Source organism: Pundamilia nyererei, unplaced genomic scaffold (assembly GCF_000239375.1).
Source record: "Pundamilia nyererei isolate P.nyererei 1_Seehausen unplaced genomic scaffold, PunNye1.0 scaffold00012, whole genome shotgun sequence".
Classification (NCBI taxonomy): domain Eukaryota; kingdom Metazoa; phylum Chordata; class Actinopteri; order Cichliformes; family Cichlidae; genus Pundamilia; species Pundamilia nyererei.
In genome coordinates, this window is record NW_005187413.1 from 6,605,285 (window position 1) to 6,621,849 (window position 16,565).

A 16,565-nucleotide genomic window follows, 5' to 3' on the forward strand; every position below is an offset into this window, starting at 1 on the left:
TCACCCACCTTTTACTTTTGCTAATCTCTGATGTGACAATAAATCTGACTCTGACCCATAAAGGGAGCAGCTAAAATAAAAGAAAAAGAAGAAGAAGAAGAAGAAATAATAGTAGTAGAAGAACCGTGTCAAATTTGACACAATCGGACCAGATGTTAATAACGAAAATCTTTATTGTATTATTTGACAATGTGGGGATTTCAAATTCAGGTAAATCAGCTGACATGTTACAGAGTGTCCGGATGAACGTTTGTGTGGAAGTGCTCCAACGTACTTTGTTTTGAAAACCCTAGCCGGAAGTCTTATCATCGCCGGCGGAAAACACCAAAGCTTGACGTGTGTTGACGTCAAGACAAGGGACATGTTAATAAATTACGAATGTAGGCTTTTGTTTGTGCCGGGTTGTTAAATAAAACAGTGGAGCAGCAAAAGAAGACAACGCAAGGACTTTTGGCCCATCGTCACTTCCGCTTCTCATTGATTCAACTAACGGCGAGTTCGCGTCGGTCACATTGTGGCGATTGAGTGAATTTTAAAGACATGGTTCACAAGAAAGAGCCTGAATCAGAGCCTCGGCTTTATGGCTTTACCAGAACAGCGTCTGTTGTGTTGACCCACCTCATCTGCTTTGGCTTCGCTGTCTTCATCTCAGTTCTCTCTCGACCCGGTACAAGTGAGTGCCTTAAGTAATCACACATTTCTACAGCAGTGCCCGTCATTGCATCGCATTTAATTTGATTTCCTGTTTTGTTTTAGGTTGGTTTTCTTGGCATCCTTTCTTGATGACCCTAGCTGTAAGTTTAAACAGTTAAAATGTTCTTAGATTCTTTAATTGATCAAATTTGCCAACGACTCAGGTAATGTCCTTTCCCTCCAGTTTTCCTTCTTCATGACAGAAGCTATACTCCTCTTCTCACCTGAGGGCTCTCCTATCAAAAGTTTTTCACACAAAACCAAAGGTGGTGTTCACCGGCTCCTGCAGGGCCTCTGTGCTTCTTGTGCAGTCCTGGGCTTTGCTGCCATCTTTTATAACAAACACCTGAGTGGTAAACCCCACTTCACCTCGTGGCACGGTCTGTTGGGCCTGCTGACAGTGTGTGTGGTCATTGCGCAGTCCTTGGCAGCGATGCCTCTCAGTTATCCTTCTCTAGCCAAAGGCTGGTCCCTCGCCAAACTCAAGCGCTACCACGCGGCGTCTGGACTCATCACCTACCTGCTTGGCAGTGCCAGCATGCTCCTGGGCCTCTGCTCTGTGTGGTTCGCTGGAGCTGTCAGAGAATACACCTGGTACCTGTCAGCACTCTGCCTGGTGCTCAGTGCCTTGGTCATAATGAACCAAGTCTCCAGATCTTACATGGCTAAAAAACGGTTCCAGTCCTGATGAGGATGTAAAAGAACTTAAGATGAGCTAGCCTCACAGATTAAACTTATTTGAGTTGGATGTTTGTTTGTTTTTAAACTGATTTACATGGAGGGCAAAAGGTGCTGGTTTTTGCTGCCATGAGCCTCCCTGATGTTTTGTTTGTTTGTTTGAAAAGGCACTGTGTGATTTATGAAATCCTTTTTCAATACGCATGGAACAAGAGCTGCAATTGTAGACACTGAGGTCATGTCTTATGTAGTCTTTGTTGGATTTTGGGTTATCAACAAATATCAGCTATTTGCTGATCTTAATGCTATCAGCATTTGTAATAGCCAGTAAATGAGAATTAAAGATGAGACAGAGGAAGCAGCCTTTATATTTTGAGTGTCGAGAAGAGTGTAAGCGAGTAAATAAATAACTACACATCAACGTTAAATGTTGAAAGAAAATAAAATATTGGCACATTTATTGGATATTAGATTTTTATATCAACTATCAGCATTTGTATTGTTCTTTAAAAAAAACCTGACACCAGTTGGCCTCTAATTTTGGGGTAGATGCTACCAAAGCTGCTGTCTGGCTTGTTTGTTTAGTTTCTGCTACTTCATGTTAGCTTTAACTTAATGATCAAAGTTTTTGTGTTAAGTAGAAAATGTTGCAGTTTTAAACCAACAAACATAGATCTCAAGCTTGCAAAGGGTGGAATGTTGGAGCAAGTACTTATTCAATAAGGGATTTTAAAGAATGATATAATGTGTGTATATACATGTATGAATATATACACACACCATTTATTTACTTGTTTATGCTCTCTTCGGATCAACTGGTGTTTGTGGTGTTCCAAACATGGAAGGTGCAGGGTGCCCTCTGCAAAATCAGCACTCTCAATATAGTTGAAGGGTGTTTCCCCGTCTTTTAAAATTTTAAAGTTTTCATTCATTTATAGATAAGCAAATACCTAATATTTTAATATTAATAAAAGCCCATAATATACTGTATATTGACCCGACATTGAAATAACGTTGACCTCTTCTCAGGTTACTGATGATCCTGTCATTTGATTGTTTGTACTGTCACATTTGGATACATCATGGCTTTTAAAATAAATGTATTTGTGTATGATTGACACTGCGATAGAAGAGTGTTTTATTGTTAAAATAACATTGATAACACAGTCATATTTTGCTTCGGTTTAGGCTGCATGTATGTAAATCTGACTGGATCAGCCATTAATGGGACAAATCGAGAAAAAAAAAAAAGAGGTAAAAAATGTAATTACAAAAACAACATTTTCCATCATAAATAAATACATTTCCGATATTTAGAGTGTAATGAGGGACACGACTGCCAGGTGAACACCAAAGATATTTTTTTTTTGCAAATGAATGAAATATTCCAAAGAACAAAAGATGTAAAGCATTTCCAACTGAATGAGAAGACGTAACAAAGACACGGGGTCGTTATTTTGTACCTTGTACAGCTCACAAGCGGATATGGTCCTTTTACAAAGTGCTAGCTTTACCTTCAAATTGGAAACAAACCAAATCACAAGTTCCCAAGATGTGTTCAAGAAAAACTGGAGGGGGAGGAAAAAAAAAAGTATCCAAGCTGACAGAGGAAGCCTGCAGCAAATAAAAAAGAACAGTACTCAACAGGGGAGAGAGAAGATCCCCAGAAAAAAACTCATACGAATAACGTAACTCAACTGTTGTCTCAGGTTATCCAGTGTCTCTAAAGGCTAATAAGCACTGCATCTAGCCTAGTTTACCAACATAGGAAAGCGACTTTCCTAAAACTAATTAGCTCAAGGTGACATGATAACACAGACACACAAGGCTACGGAGAACAGTGAAGACCCAAACTCCCTAAAGCACTGCATATCTACACTGACTGACACTACTGACAGAAGCTACTTACACTGCACTGCACTGAGGTGAAAAGCTACCACATTATGGCACTGTCAGTTTTGTAAGGCCACCATATCACCTGACCCGGTTCTGCCACAGTCACAGGCGGTTGTACCGAAAGGGTAGTTACATCTAGTTTGATGGTTGGTGGCTACGTTAGCGACATTTTGATGCTCTCAGGCTGCATGAATGCAATGGTTTCTATAGCTCAGGTAACGTTTGTTCTCAGAAAGAAAAACCCTAATACAGTTACTGCAGCTGAGATTACATGTTGTGTAAGCTCACTGAGTAGTCGTGAACTAAATGGTGGGGACACTTCAGTAAGAACTGCAATGGAGGAGAAATGACAGACTTCTGCGAATAAGCTAGCAACATTAAACCTTGGTTTGAGCTCCTTTTGGCTTCCAGTCAAAATCTACCTTAAATTTGTATTTTGAGTTTTGCGCCGAGGGTCTAAATGTCAGTAGGACGGATTTGTAAAAAATAAGATAAATGCTAAGACTGAAGACCCCTTTGTGTCTATTTAAGGCTAAAAATGAAAGAACACAGTCCAAATCCATGTCCCTGCCCCTGTGTTATCAAAGGCTAGCATGATAGTACATTCACTTTAATTTTAAGGGAAAAAAAAAAATACAAAGTTAAACAGAAATTTGCTTCCCCAGCATCCTCAGGGTGGGTTTATCATGATGACTGTCACCGTATTAATAAACCATTTCCTTACGACCAAAATCTACACACTGCACAGTATTGACTTGCAATATAAACAATGATAATGACTGTTTATTTACAAAGTATCAACATGTTCAATTATAGTATCACACATATCCTTTAACAGGGGAGCTACAATGTCTATCAAACTGCTAAAGACTAAAATATGCTTGAAAGCCTAAAATTCCTGTTGTTAAAGGTGAGCCTTGAAGGATCATCTCTCAATATATTGGGGATTTTCACAATCCCCTCCACCCATTAGCTACTGTGTGTTACTCATTATTGTGGCATGTAGCGTTCCAGTTTTGTTACACTTTTTAATAAGAAACTGGCCATGAAAAAAAAAAAAAGTTTCAAATCACTTTCATTTGAAGTCAGAGGAAAGAAAACTGCAGGCATAGCCTTGCTTTAAAACGTAGCACAAAGAGGCTGTTTTGCCTCCCTGAAAGATTCGGCTGGTCCCCGTATGACAAAGGTCTGTTCCCACTGCTCTGCTGCTCCAGCTCAACAACTTGGGACAGTCAGCATGAGGATTTTGTAACTCTTGACTCTGGAAAGTCAGTAAGGTATGAGCTGTTTGTGTGCGTCCTGATGTGTGACATTTAATGACAATGAATTAGAAATGGGAATTCAGTTCCACTGTTTGCTCGGTCATAAGTGAAACACTGCCAAATAAAGTCAAAGCAGGTAACTTCGTTCTATTTAAGAGGTTCAGGATTAACATAAATCCTTCCTGAGACGTTTTATTATTTATGCATTTCAATCTAATCAAGTTGCACTTTTTTCTCTTCATTTGCATTCTGAGAGCAAATTCAGAAAATAGCACGCAACTTTGGGGGGTACAACAGAATTTCGTTGATTTAGTTGCATAAAAGATTTAAATATTCCCATTCCTAATGCACTTTAGGTTAAACAGGTGTGTATGTGTGTAACTGCCTTGCCAGCACTTTCTGAGACTCCTGACTTACTGTCCTGTCACCTCAATAACATCATCATCTGAACTGTCACCGCCGTTCTCTGTACTTTGATGTCTGTCTGGTTGGGTCAGAGCTGCCCCCAACAGGCTGGAAGTGGGATTGTTGAAGTGGGACAGGAAGCTGGATGTAGCCGAGCTGGAGTTGGGTGCAGAAAACCCCCCTGACCCTGAGAGAAGAGGCGTGGAGAACAACCTCGGCTCAGAGAGCAATGGCTGACTGAAGGTGAGGGGGAACCTCGGTGAAAGCAGGCCAGCCATGTTGGGGTTCATCAAGTACCGAGGCAGAGAACCAGATGGTAGGGAGGAAGAAGTTGTTGCTGAGGATGTAGATGACATAGGAATGGTCGTAGAGGCAGAGGAGAAAATAGTGGACAGAGAGGAAGAGGAGGGGGTGGGAAGGTGCCCGTTCCCTGTGGCAGGTTGTCTCAGTAGGTCTGTGCCTGCAGAGGGAAATATGGTCTGTAGGTCAGCCAGTGTTTGTCCTGGTGTTTGTAGGAATGATGATCCACCACTACCAGCCATTAGAAGTGGGTGACTCATGTGACCAAGGTTCCCAAGTAGGGATGAGTTCAGACCCACTGGAGGAAAACTGAGCCCACCTGAAAGCGCAGGGAAATGAGCTGCAGCAGAAGTACATTTGTCTCCCATTTGTGCGTTTCCCTGACTTTCAGTACTCTTGCGTTTGGTGCCTCGCATCTCTAAAGATGAACTCAGAAGGTCGTCACCGAGCCTACTGAGATCGCGGGCCTGAAAGTTTTGTGAAGCATTTCCATCTCCCGACGGCACAGATGACATGTCTGACGGTGACGCCAAATCGTTCCCTGCTCCAGCAGCAGCAGCGTCGCCTGTGGATGAGGTGTAATGGCTGAGCTCTCTGAGGATCTCCGTGCCTAAGGGAGAAGAGGGTCGCTGCTCGTCGTTGGGGGAACGTTGGTTTTGATCCACAGGGGAAGAACAGCCATTACTGACTGGTCGGATCCCCGAACCCTGGGAGTCTGTAGAGAAGACAGAAATGCAGACATGTCAGGGGTCTTATACAGGGTTCCCGTCTTTGGGGAATTTAATTTTGAAAGGTCAATCCTGAAAAGAAAATGACAAAGTTATAAGTTGAAAATCTTGTTAAAAAACTTGATGTAGTGCATTGCACAAATGTGATCACTGATTAATGGGACAGTTCACCCTCAAATCAAATTCACCTTTTTTTCTACAGTTCCCCAGTTTGTCCAACTTCTCTTATTAAATATAATGGAAGAAGATGAAATGTGGTCCTCAAAGAATCAAAGACATGCATCCAAAAAGAAAGTAGGTCCTACATACTCTCCGTCTTACCTAAATGACTTGGATCAGGGATGTCAAACTTGTTTTACATCGAGGGCCACATACAACCCACTTTGATATTAAGTGGGCCAAGACCAAAGAAACTCCCTTTTCCATCAGACTAAGGAAGTTTAACTGCACATTAACTACACTTTATAAAAAAACAAAAAAAAGCTAAGCAAAACAAAACTACATTTTCTATTGTAGATAGAAAAGTTCCAGTTTTTCACTGTCATCTAAAATTATTTATTTATTTATTATTCAATTACTTTGGTGTACTATCCTTCTGAGAACCAGCCAACTGAAAGTTAGTCGTTTCCTCGGTTCTCAGGAGGCCATGAATAGCCATGTGGGAGGTCTTTATCCATAGGAAATGCTATATAACAATACTGTTAAAAGTCCAATATTTATGCCCTCCTTTAGATGCTCCAATCACATCAGGTGGGCCAGACTGGAGTCCCTGCCAGGTCAATTCTGGCCTTGTTCCCTGGGCCTTGTGTCTGATGTACCCAACTTGGATGGATAAACAGCATTACAGACCAGAAGAGAAATATCTAAATTTGATTAAGTGTAAGACTGCAGCTATCGATTATTTTAGAAAACAAGTGTTCTACTGATTATTCCACTGATTAATCAGATAAGAAATACTTGTCTTATGAATGAGACAAAACATCTGAATGAAGAGGAAAACCCCTACCTCTTGAAGCAGCAGAACCCCCGGCTACAGGTCGACTGATCTTTCCAGATCGAATGGCAAATATTCGTCCATCGTTTGTTCTGATGTAGGTACCTGCTTTGCAGAAAAGAGTAAGTGAAGAGAGATGTTTAAATGAGTGTTTGTATGCACAGAGTTCTTAACACAGCACTGAACCAACCTTTAGATCCTCTGATAACATGGATGCTCTCTCCTGCGCTGATTCGAGCTTGAACATCTGTTGAGCTGTTGGCTCCTGGGATCACTATATCTGTGAATCCAGACAAATGGCGGATGTAATATCTGATCTCTTATTTATTTATTTATTGTGATTTAAACATTAAAAACATCATAATAACCTGTTGTGGTGACAATCCTCTGCACGTAAACACCGGCTTTCTGGAGAAAGTTGACAGGGAGACTGCCGGAAGAGCCAACCATGCCCATGCCAACCTGGCGAGGCATCATGGGTATTGGTGTTGACTGAATTGGCCTGACACTTGCCACGGGCTTGTCATCTGGCCGTGTCATGGGACGCCTGCAAATATGAAGGCTGAACTTATTAGATGAACTCGAACATGAACACACGAATACACACACACACACACACTCTCTCTCTTTCTAGTTGTAGTTTGGAAATTCATTAGAAAAAGATGAGAAACGCAGGTAGAATAAAAAATAAAAAATAAAAAGAAGCAATCAAAGCTACCATTTTTTTCAGACTTTGCCGAACCTGGAGTGATTTTTTAAATTATATTATGCAAGATACTTAGTGTAGTAATGACTTCAAAAGAAAATCAAAAACTAACATTCAATGAATGCAAAACAAAACACTGTAGACTTGCACTCACCATCCACGCTGGGCAAATGCTGGTATGTTTGTGAGCGGATAATCACTGGTTGGGTAATAGGGGGCATATGATGGACGGGAATAAGGTACAGAGGCTCGTTTCTCATCCTCGTAGCTCTTCTTAGCAGCTCTCTTCTCTGCTTTGGTCAATTTCGACTCTTTCCGGTCCACCAGCAGAGACTCGTGGTGGAAAGGTAGCTGTTGAAATTAATTGAAACTGAATCAAATATCAGCGATGCCGCATTTCATGAAGAGGCAGCTCTCTCACATGCCACACACGCTCGGCAGTCAGTCAGGACTCTCTGAGTACCATGTTTTTTTAAAAATGGCCTCCTTACACAGTATCAGGAGTTATTAGGTCAACTAGTGATCTAAATTGGCCATAAGTGTGAATGTGATCATGAATGGTTGTCTATCCCAACTTGTATTTGCCCAGCGATAAACTGGGTGTACCTTGTCTCTCGTCCTATGACAGCTGGGATAGGGTTTCAGACCCCATATGACACTGAACTGGTAAAGAAGTTAAGAAAATGAATGGATGGATGGATGGATTTTTCTTTTGCTTACTCATTCACCGCACAGTTAAGACTTTGCTCTTCGGTGGTTCAGCTGTAACTCAGCAGGAGAGCTGGCTGGCAACTAATTCTTGTTAGGAGCTTTTATTGGACTTACAGTCAGCTTATAAGAAAAAGAACCACTGCTCCCCCCCCCCCCCCTTTCTTTTTTTTTAAAATATTCTTACTTAAGCAATAGCAAAATCTGAAAATTTGACAGTTATCTTTTAATATATCATAGCACAACATTCCACTAACTACACCTCCTACCGTACTTTGAAATAGGAGGTGCTTTTGAGTCTGTGGAATATAAGTAACAACTTTATTGCAACAGTACCTTGGAGATGAGACGTGGATAAAGCTGACAAGCTTGAGATATCACTGGCTCATATACTGCCAGGGATTCTAGAAGGATTTTCTCAGCTTCAGGCTCCTCCTCAACGAAGTGCAGCAGCGACTCCACCTCCTTACGAGTAAAGTTAAGCACTGGGTTCAGGTCATCAACCACACGGTCTTTAAAGGCACAGAAACAAAGTTTCAGCATTTGAGAAATACCAGTCGATGTTAGTAACAAAGCAACAAAGCAAAGCAATGGCAAGAAAAGTTTTGGTGCAGCACCATACACCTTGTTGCAACCAGTGCCTTGGTAGCAACTGCCAGTAACCCGTTGCTATCACTAGATGACTGCTCAGTCTCTAGGCCTGTGTAACTCTGGCTTTGGGGATCAATTTCACACCAAGTACCAACAAGCACACTCCAACCAGTCAGGGAACACACATTTCAGTATATGGTTGCTACTTGGTCTCTAGGTCTGTGTAACTGGGGCAAGACCAGAGCTTTTATAAGGGCTCAAGTGAAGTACCTGTCCACTGTAACGATTAACAGCTCTTGTTCAGATTAAGAAATCCCTTACCCGACATGCCCTGTTTGGAGACTTGTCTGTCGTAGATCTTTTTCTCCAAGGTAAAGTCACAGACGAGGCGGTAAATGTGGCAGGGCTTTCTCTGACCATATCGGTAAACCCTACACACAGCCTGGGCATCGTGACAGGGGTTCCACGATGCATCAAACACGACGACGCGATTTGCGCCAATCAAATTTACCCCCAAACAGCCCGCTCTGAAATACACAAAAAAAGAATAACAAATAAATGTTAAATAAATAATTAATGAGAAAAGGTGAGAGAGAAAAAAATGAAGCGAATGCAGAGATTTATACCTGGTAGAAAGCAGGAAGACCCGTGTTGAGCTGTTTTCTGGATCATTAAACTGATTAATAAGCCGCTCCCTTTCTGAGGCAGATGTACTTCCATCCAGTCCTGCAGACACACAAAGCAGGGGTATAGCATCTCTTTACAGTGAAACACCTGAACACACTTTAACTTGTGAAGTGAAGAAGAGATACTGAGTTTAGGAACATTTTCATCAAATTCCTATAGAATACATTGTCTTCCCCACAAAAGAATATAATGAGTGGAGGAATCCAATACTATAGAAACTGCAGCCAGGGACACCAAATCAATAAAGGCAATCACAACTTTGAGGTTTCAGTGTTGAAGAGCGCATTTTCTGCAGAGGGCGCAGATTGGATGACTCACTGTAGTAATTGAGGTTGCGAACCCAGTTCTGGCTCTGGCCATCAGTGGAGGCAATGCCCTGCGGCATGGGTCTCTTTGATAAGAAGTCTTCAATGACCGTCAAGGTGGACAAGCTTTGGCTAATGGAAACACAGCAAAAACAGATTGTAAGGGCTAAGCAAAGTAAGTGTGCTTACTTTTATGGCTATGACCAGTAATTGGTTTGTTTTCAAGAAAGTTCAGAATGTGGGGTAATTGTTAAAGTAACCTGAAAAGACACAGAAAACCTAGAAAAATGAGGTTAATTAGGCAAACTGCAGTCAGTGTCTTCTATAAGCTTCTTATTGGTGGATTTGTCTTTAATGCCCTGTGCATGGGGCAGAGGACTTACCTAAAGACCAAAATCTTGTCTCTTCTCCTCACACTCTCATCAATCAAATGGAAGAGCAGAACCATCTTGGCAGAGTTCTCCAGAACTCCTGTCTGATAGTTGGACATTATGTCCTTTGCCTAAAGTATAGAACAAACCTTTAGGCATGCTCCTGGCATACTTTAAACTGTGTGTTTGTTAAACAGTGACACTAAAAATGTCAAGCCAAGCTCTATGTTCGTGACATACCCATTCATATGTGATGACTTGATTGGCTCTGTCCTGAGAGGAATTGAGTGGTGGCAGAGTGCTGTTGACTTTACTGTTGCTTGAGTCTGCTACTTTGGATTTGAGGCAGCGAGGGTTGCTAGCTGAAGTGATGTCATCGAGGTCCAGGTCCTGCTCGTTGGCCTGATTCTCTTTCTGCAGGGCTTCATAGAGGACGTCTGGGTGATTCCAGATCTAGATGGAGAAGATGATGATGATGACGACGACGACACAGGACTTAGCAACTCAGATAAGATGAAGAAGAAGAAGAAAGAAAAAAAAAAAAAGAAAAAAAAAGCTCCCCAATGTAAACAGGGGTTTTAGTAAAAAAAAAAAATCCATAGTCTTACCTTGCAGCAAACACAGAAAGCTTTGAGTGGATTGAGGCCGAGCCAGCCTGTGTTCCCTGCTTCTCGAAAGCGTTTCATAAACTCTGTATAGAGTGCCCTCTGAATGGGGGAGAGCCGTACCAGGATCACATGCTCCTCCTTCGTGGGAAGCTGGTCTCGCAACACATCGTGACCTCGTCTGCAAACAAAAAAAAGCACTCCCGTGAACGTGGTGAGGTAAGCAACTTCCATATTAGTATGCTTCGTTTTCACAATGTTCAATTTCTGAGCCTGACTGAAAGCTTACCGCTGGACAAAGCCCTCCAACAGGCTATGCAACACGTGACTACGGTAGCGCATCAAGCGAACATCTTGAGGAGTGCTGTCCACACACTGACCATTTAGGATTGGACGCTCAAACATGTTGCTGAACTCCTGGCGTGTGCCTAAAAAGTCAGGTCTGACAAAGTCCACCATGCACCAGTATTCGATAAGGTTGTTCTGCAAGGGGTAACCTGTCAGAACTACCCTGCGTCTGGACCGGATGTTCTTTAGGGCTTGGGATGTGCTGGCGTGGTAGTTCTTAATGCGATGGCCCTCATCACAGATCACTACGTCTGGGCCGGGCCGTGCTATGGCCTTCTCAATACCTGAAGAAAAAGGATGAAAATTAAACAGATGAAAGTGTAAACTGCATACAAAAGATGGAAGCATGTCACTGGCTCGTTTAGAAGTCTCGGCTTTAGCTTTATCGCTGCTGCCATAAGTTTTTTCTGAGCTTTAAGTGACTTATTTAGATAAGATGAGGGAGTGCTAAGTTATCAGCTAATGTTAACAAGCATGGGTAGAAAGGCACGTTCACTCACTGTATGGGTGCTGTGCACAGTCACAGATACCTGAGAACTTGTGCTAAGTAACATTAAGTAGTACAATATGACTCCTTGTATAGCCGCGGGTACAATTAACAGATCATGGTCATAAGGTCCAATTCAATGACTCAAACAGTGTTAGAGTGACAAGGAACATCTACATAGATGTTTGTATAGTTTCCAACGGCTCCTTATACTTGTACTTACTTTTCATGAGCTCTTGCTGTCTGTCTTCTTCATCCAGGTCAATGATGATTGGTCCGGCAGGCTTCTTTGATTTCCTCTTCTTACCCATCACAAAGCTCTTCTTCATGGACAGCAGCCGGTACATTTCATAACCCATGAGCAACACACCTCCATCTCTAGACCACTCCTCCACAACCTTGGCCCTGGCCAGCGTTGTTCTGCAGGTCACATAGTCAACATGATTAAACAGCTCAAATATTTCACAGTGCACACAAATCACTAAGTTACATACTTGTGCTCATCATTGAGAATGTGAACTTTGAATGTGCGGCCAGTGACGAATGTGGGGTCGGTGTCAGGGGGGAGGGCTTCTTGAGGTGGGAGCCAGAGATTAAACTCTGTTAGCCAGTTCTGAAGTGTGTTCACCTTGTATGAAGGAAACAAAAAAATGTGGAATGTTACTTTAATCCTAACATAACTGTTATTTCAGGAAACATTAATGTGCAACTTACATAACTACTTTTTTAAAAAAAAATTTAAACCCCATATACACTGATTACTCACAGGGACAATAGCAAGCACAGTGTGGGCCTCAGTGTTCCTCAGCAGGATGTCAATAAAGGAAATGACTTGCAATGTTTTGCCCAGCCCCATGCTGTGAGCAAGGATGCAGCCAAAGCCACTGCTGGTATTATAGCGCTCCAGAGACTCAATGAGGTTATCATAGAGAAACCGGATTCCCCCGATCTTAGAGATGAAGAAAAGAAAAGGTTAAGCAATAAAACAAGCTGGACTATGATTTTTTTTTTTTTATGTTACCAAAGATTTATGCTCTGCAAGCATATGAGCTGTATGAGATGGCAGCTATACCTGATGAGGTTTGACAGCCCTGGCCAGCTGTGGGGCGAGGAAAATGTCTTTCTCCTCTGCAGGGTGATTGATATTAACCAGCACTCGACCTTGAACATCAGGCAGGTTCAGATCATCGTTGATGTGTGCTCCACTGCTCTCCTCTGTCCCATGGGCACCATCAGGATCTTCATCAGCCGACTCACTGCTTATCTGCAGGGCGTCTTCGTCCCCAGAACTGAGCTCAATTACATCTGTGCAGTCATTGGTGAAGTAAACACTGGGTTAGTATCATCTAAATTAACTTGGAAATAAGAAATTACAACTGCACAGAACTATCATCAATCTCACCATCTCTAATGGGAAGTCCGGGCAACGTTGGCTCCGCTTTTTCATCTTCTTCACCACTGCTGTCCAGACAGATCACATCCTGCTTGCTCAGGAGACCAGGGACTAAGTGAGACACTTCTCCTAAAATTGAAGCAGTCTCCACTGCTGGAAAGATGGAAAGGGAATGGGAAACTTAGAAACTGAGTATTATGAAAGCTGCCAAACTGAAATACTGTTTACAATTCAGTCTTAGAAAGTCACCTAGTTGAGAGTCAGGGACAGCTGGAGCTGGTGTAGGAAAGTCCTTCCTCTGCTGCTCCAGACGTTTCCGCCTCTCCATCTCTTCCTGCTGAGCAGCCTTGGTTCCAGCCTCTAGCTGATCCTCTTTCAGCAGCTTTCTATAAGCACAGAGAAAACTTTCTGGTTACACACAAGCAAAGATTTATTAGGAAATATACCTAGAAATCATAGAAGCATAATTGTACCTGATATTCTTCCTCATGTGTGCAGGCTTAGATGGCTTTGAAGGTTTGGAGCCTTTCAGAGACTTTGAGGATTTGTTCAGTTTAGAGGCTTTCTGTTTCTTTGTTTTGCTGGAAGGCGGCCCACTCTTGCTCGAGTTCTCTGGGCTTGTTGGAGAACGAGAGGCAGGTCTGGAAGGGGCCCTGGAGGATGGGCGGGATGCAGGCTGAGATGGAGGCTCGGAAGAAGGCTCTCCGGAGGTAGCTGAGGTGGAGTCCCTGTCATCCTGACCCGTTTCTGTCCGGCTCTGGGCACTCGCAGGTCGATCTAACAAGGTAATGAAGTAATGAAGTTGAATACTAGTTAATATTTGCTACAGATCTTTGGCTTAAGAGAACAAAACTGCTGAATTTGATGCCTGAAATGAATCTGAATATTAAGAGGTAAAAGCACAAAGTTAATTTGTCACATACCAACACTGTCGTCTTCATCATCTCCATCATTTTCATCCTCATCTTCCTCCATGTCTTCATTGTCTTCCTCTTCCTCATTTTCTAAATACTCCTCTTCACTGTTAAGGCTGGCCTCCAGGTCACTTTCGGAAATTGCCTCTTCAGACATGGCGTCTTACGGGGCTCTCAAAGTATTACCTGCACACCTTCATCAGGAGCCCTGCAATAATGAGGCACATCCAATCTTTACATTACAACAAAGGTGATAAGTTAGCAAAAAAAGAAAAAAGAAATCCCCTGCATTGTTGGAACCAGAACATATGGAATGTAAAGTGACATGAAAAAGTATTTATCCCCTTCCTGATTTTTGCATACATGTTTCAGATAATCCAAAAAATATATATTAACCAAAGTAAATTCAAAATGCTTTTATTAAAGAAAGAAAGCTATCCAAACCTACCTGCCCTGTGTGAAAAACTATTTTAAAGCAGACCGATATGCTTTGGTATCACCTTAAACAGGCTGTTTATGATCAAAAACCCTCCACTGTGCTGAATTAAAACAATTCTACAAAGAAGAATGGGGCAAAAAAACAAAATCAGAAAGATGGAAAGTACTTTTTTACAGTGCTGTGCACTTTGAGACATATATTTACAAACCAAGAGCAGCTATGCATTTTACAGAGACCTTTACATGTTTTTATAGTAAATATTGTTAAAACAGTGTAAAAAAACTTATTTGCCATTGAGTTGTGGTTCCTCTTTACTTAACCTGGATTTGTTCCTCTCTCCATCTCATAATCTTGCAATGATAGAGCAATAAACACTATTCAAAGGAGAAATAGGCCATAAAAAGGACACATTCAACTGTTTCAAAATCTAAGACAGAAATCTGAATTCTTTTAAATAATCCTGCGATAAGTTTGCCTCACCCCAAAACTTGTGTCCTTTCATTATGCATTATACTTTTATACATTTCATTATACTGTGTCTGTGTGTGGTTAGCTGCACAGCGGTAGAGAGGAAAGCACTCCAAAGGGTCTCCCTTCTCTAAAAGAGGTTTATACTTAACATCAACTAAAAAAAACAAAACCCAGAGCATCACAAAAAAGGCATCCCGTTGTTGACACATTCAGTTTGAACTGCAGCCCAGACGTTTCAGGACATAAAAAACAAAGGTTTGATTTTGTTTTGTGCGTCTTTTATCCAAAAGCCATAAATACATTAAACGTTTTTAAAAGACTCAATCGTACAATGATCGTCAACAATTAGAGGACAGCGCGGTACATGTTCAATGATAATGAAGCTGTTATTAAGTTCTGCAAAAAAATAAAAAAAGAAACAAAAAAAACAAAAAACGTGTTCACTAGGTGAAGTCAAGGCTGCAGACCTGATGTCTGATACCGGAGAACTTCACAAGTTTAGCGTTTACAGTCTGTCTGGAGGACAGAAATTAGGTTCAGTTGTTATATACTTCGTTTTCAGCTTTCGTATTTCTTGTTTATTACCTTCTGGGTCCATAGATGAAATTAATACGAGTATTCATTCACACGGGAGAAAAACCCCGAACCCCCTCCCCCTCTTTCCAAAAGGCTTCTAAGCCCGGGATGGCGACAGCTTGCAGCCACCTCTGTAAGATGTTATGCATTTTTCTTTTAAAAGATTAACATCAAGCACCTGTCGTCAGACGGCTTATTGTTGGGCTGCATTACTGCATCCACAAAAAATGTTACTGTTTGTCGGCTATGTCAGCAGACCAATGTGCTAGCTAATTACACAACAAACGCATTTTCAGCCCCCGAGGGTCAGCGGTAACCTCCACGGCCCATGAGCGGCAGAGGTGGGACGGGCTGAGACCCATCTGTGACTTGTGCTGGGAGAGCAGCGGCTTTTTTTGCAGAACCGACAGCTCTGTTCGGGCGAGATAGCGATCTAATACTGTGTAGGTGTAACGTCCCAGCAGCTAATGCTAACTCATCTTAGAGCAAAGCTAACACACTCGGCTAACTAAGACGCGTCATTTAAACGTAAACTTGAGCTTACCTTATATAAGCGGACACTGTGCTGTTTAAGACGCCAGTATGTTAGTGCATATAACTATTACTCAATCAAATAAGCACGGTAATTGTGTAAATGCACTGCTAAAACGTTGCTAATTTCCAATTTTTTCCAGTGTGACCATAAATACGGTCCCCGTAGAGACTACTCTAACTTGCGTTCCGACTAACTAGCCGGATTTCCCAGGGGTCGTGGTATCCGTTCTTACTTGCAGTTTTGGGTTAGGATATTACGCATTACAGTAAGCTTATTAATGTAACCATAGTTCTGTTTATTGTACTCACATTAAAGATGCCCCCCAAATTTTGGTCCTCTACTGCTGCTTTTGGACAAACGTCGCGGTTTTATAGTCGCTACTATTATAATCAGGGACCTGGTTGTTTCCCCGAAGGTTTCATGGTTTAAATCATAGCATCAAACTCGCTGATATTTATACAATTCTATGTGTA

At 41.9% G+C, this 16,565-nt stretch overlaps 2 protein-coding genes across 5 annotated transcripts; one reads left to right on the forward strand and one right to left on the reverse strand.

Moving 5' to 3' along the window:
* The first annotated feature begins 317 nt into the window (after nucleotides 1–317).
* On the forward strand, nucleotides 318–2,483 carry cyb561d2 (cytochrome b561 family, member D2). The gene is made up of 3 exons (XM_005724717.1): nucleotides 318–673; nucleotides 757–794; nucleotides 878–2,483. The coding sequence occupies exons 1-3, from the start codon at nucleotides 541–543 to the stop codon at nucleotides 1,379–1,381; spliced, it is 675 nt and encodes a 224-aa protein (XP_005724774.1). The 5' UTR covers nucleotides 318–540; the 3' UTR covers nucleotides 1,382–2,483.
* Nucleotides 2,484–4,035: 1,552 nt separating this feature from the next.
* Nucleotides 4,036–16,481, reverse strand: rad54l2 (RAD54 like 2). Of its 4 annotated transcripts, none has more exons than XM_005724720.1 (22): nucleotides 16,401–16,481; nucleotides 14,081–14,279; nucleotides 13,631–13,934; nucleotides 13,407–13,543; nucleotides 13,167–13,310; nucleotides 12,837–13,069; nucleotides 12,531–12,713; nucleotides 12,259–12,392; nucleotides 11,988–12,184; nucleotides 11,219–11,561; nucleotides 10,933–11,110; nucleotides 10,565–10,777; nucleotides 10,337–10,455; nucleotides 9,967–10,085; nucleotides 9,588–9,687; nucleotides 9,283–9,488; nucleotides 8,707–8,882; nucleotides 7,817–8,013; nucleotides 7,325–7,503; nucleotides 7,147–7,236; nucleotides 6,969–7,064; nucleotides 4,036–5,949 (listed from the first exon to the last, which is right to left on the reverse strand). In XM_005724720.1, exons 2-22 carry the CDS (start codon nucleotides 14,226–14,228, stop codon nucleotides 4,943–4,945), a joined length of 4,503 nt encoding a protein of 1,500 aa, XP_005724777.1. In that variant the 5' UTR covers nucleotides 14,229–14,279; nucleotides 16,401–16,481; the 3' UTR covers nucleotides 4,036–4,942. The 4 variants fall into 4 exon arrangements, with proteins under 4 accessions (XP_005724777.1, XP_005724779.1, XP_005724778.1 ...); XM_005724722.1 differs by lacking the exon at nucleotides 16,401–16,481 and adding an exon at nucleotides 16,102–16,285 and having other exon boundaries at nucleotides 13,167–13,307; XM_005724721.1 differs by lacking the exon at nucleotides 16,401–16,481 and adding an exon at nucleotides 16,102–16,285 and having other exon boundaries at nucleotides 6,969–7,061.
* Between the last annotated feature and the right edge of the window lie 84 nt (nucleotides 16,482–16,565).

Bases quoted from the DNA above. Each gene is read 5' to 3' on its own strand.
- rad54l2 (XM_005724720.1), bottom strand. From the start codon at position 14,228: ATGTCTGAAGAGGCAATTTCCGAAAGTGACCTGGAGGCCAGCCTTAAC. The intron at 9,688-9,966 runs GTGAGTCATCCA...GTGTGTCTGCAG, and splicing joins TCGCAACCTCAATTACTACA to GACTGGATGGAAGTACATCT. The intron at 7,065-7,146 runs GTTGGTTCAGTG...TTTTCTGCAAAG, and splicing joins TGTTATCAGAGGATCTAAAG to CAGGTACCTACATCAGAACA.
- cyb561d2 (XM_005724717.1), top strand. From the start codon at position 541: ATGGTTCACAAGAAAGAGCCTGAATCAGAGCCTCGGCTTTATGGCTTT. The intron at 674-756 runs GTGAGTGCCTTA...GTTTTGTTTTAG, and splicing joins TCTCTCTCGACCCGGTACAA to GTTGGTTTTCTTGGCATCCT. The intron at 795-877 runs GTAAGTTTAAAC...CTTTCCCTCCAG, and splicing joins CTTTCTTGATGACCCTAGCT to TTTTCCTTCTTCATGACAGA.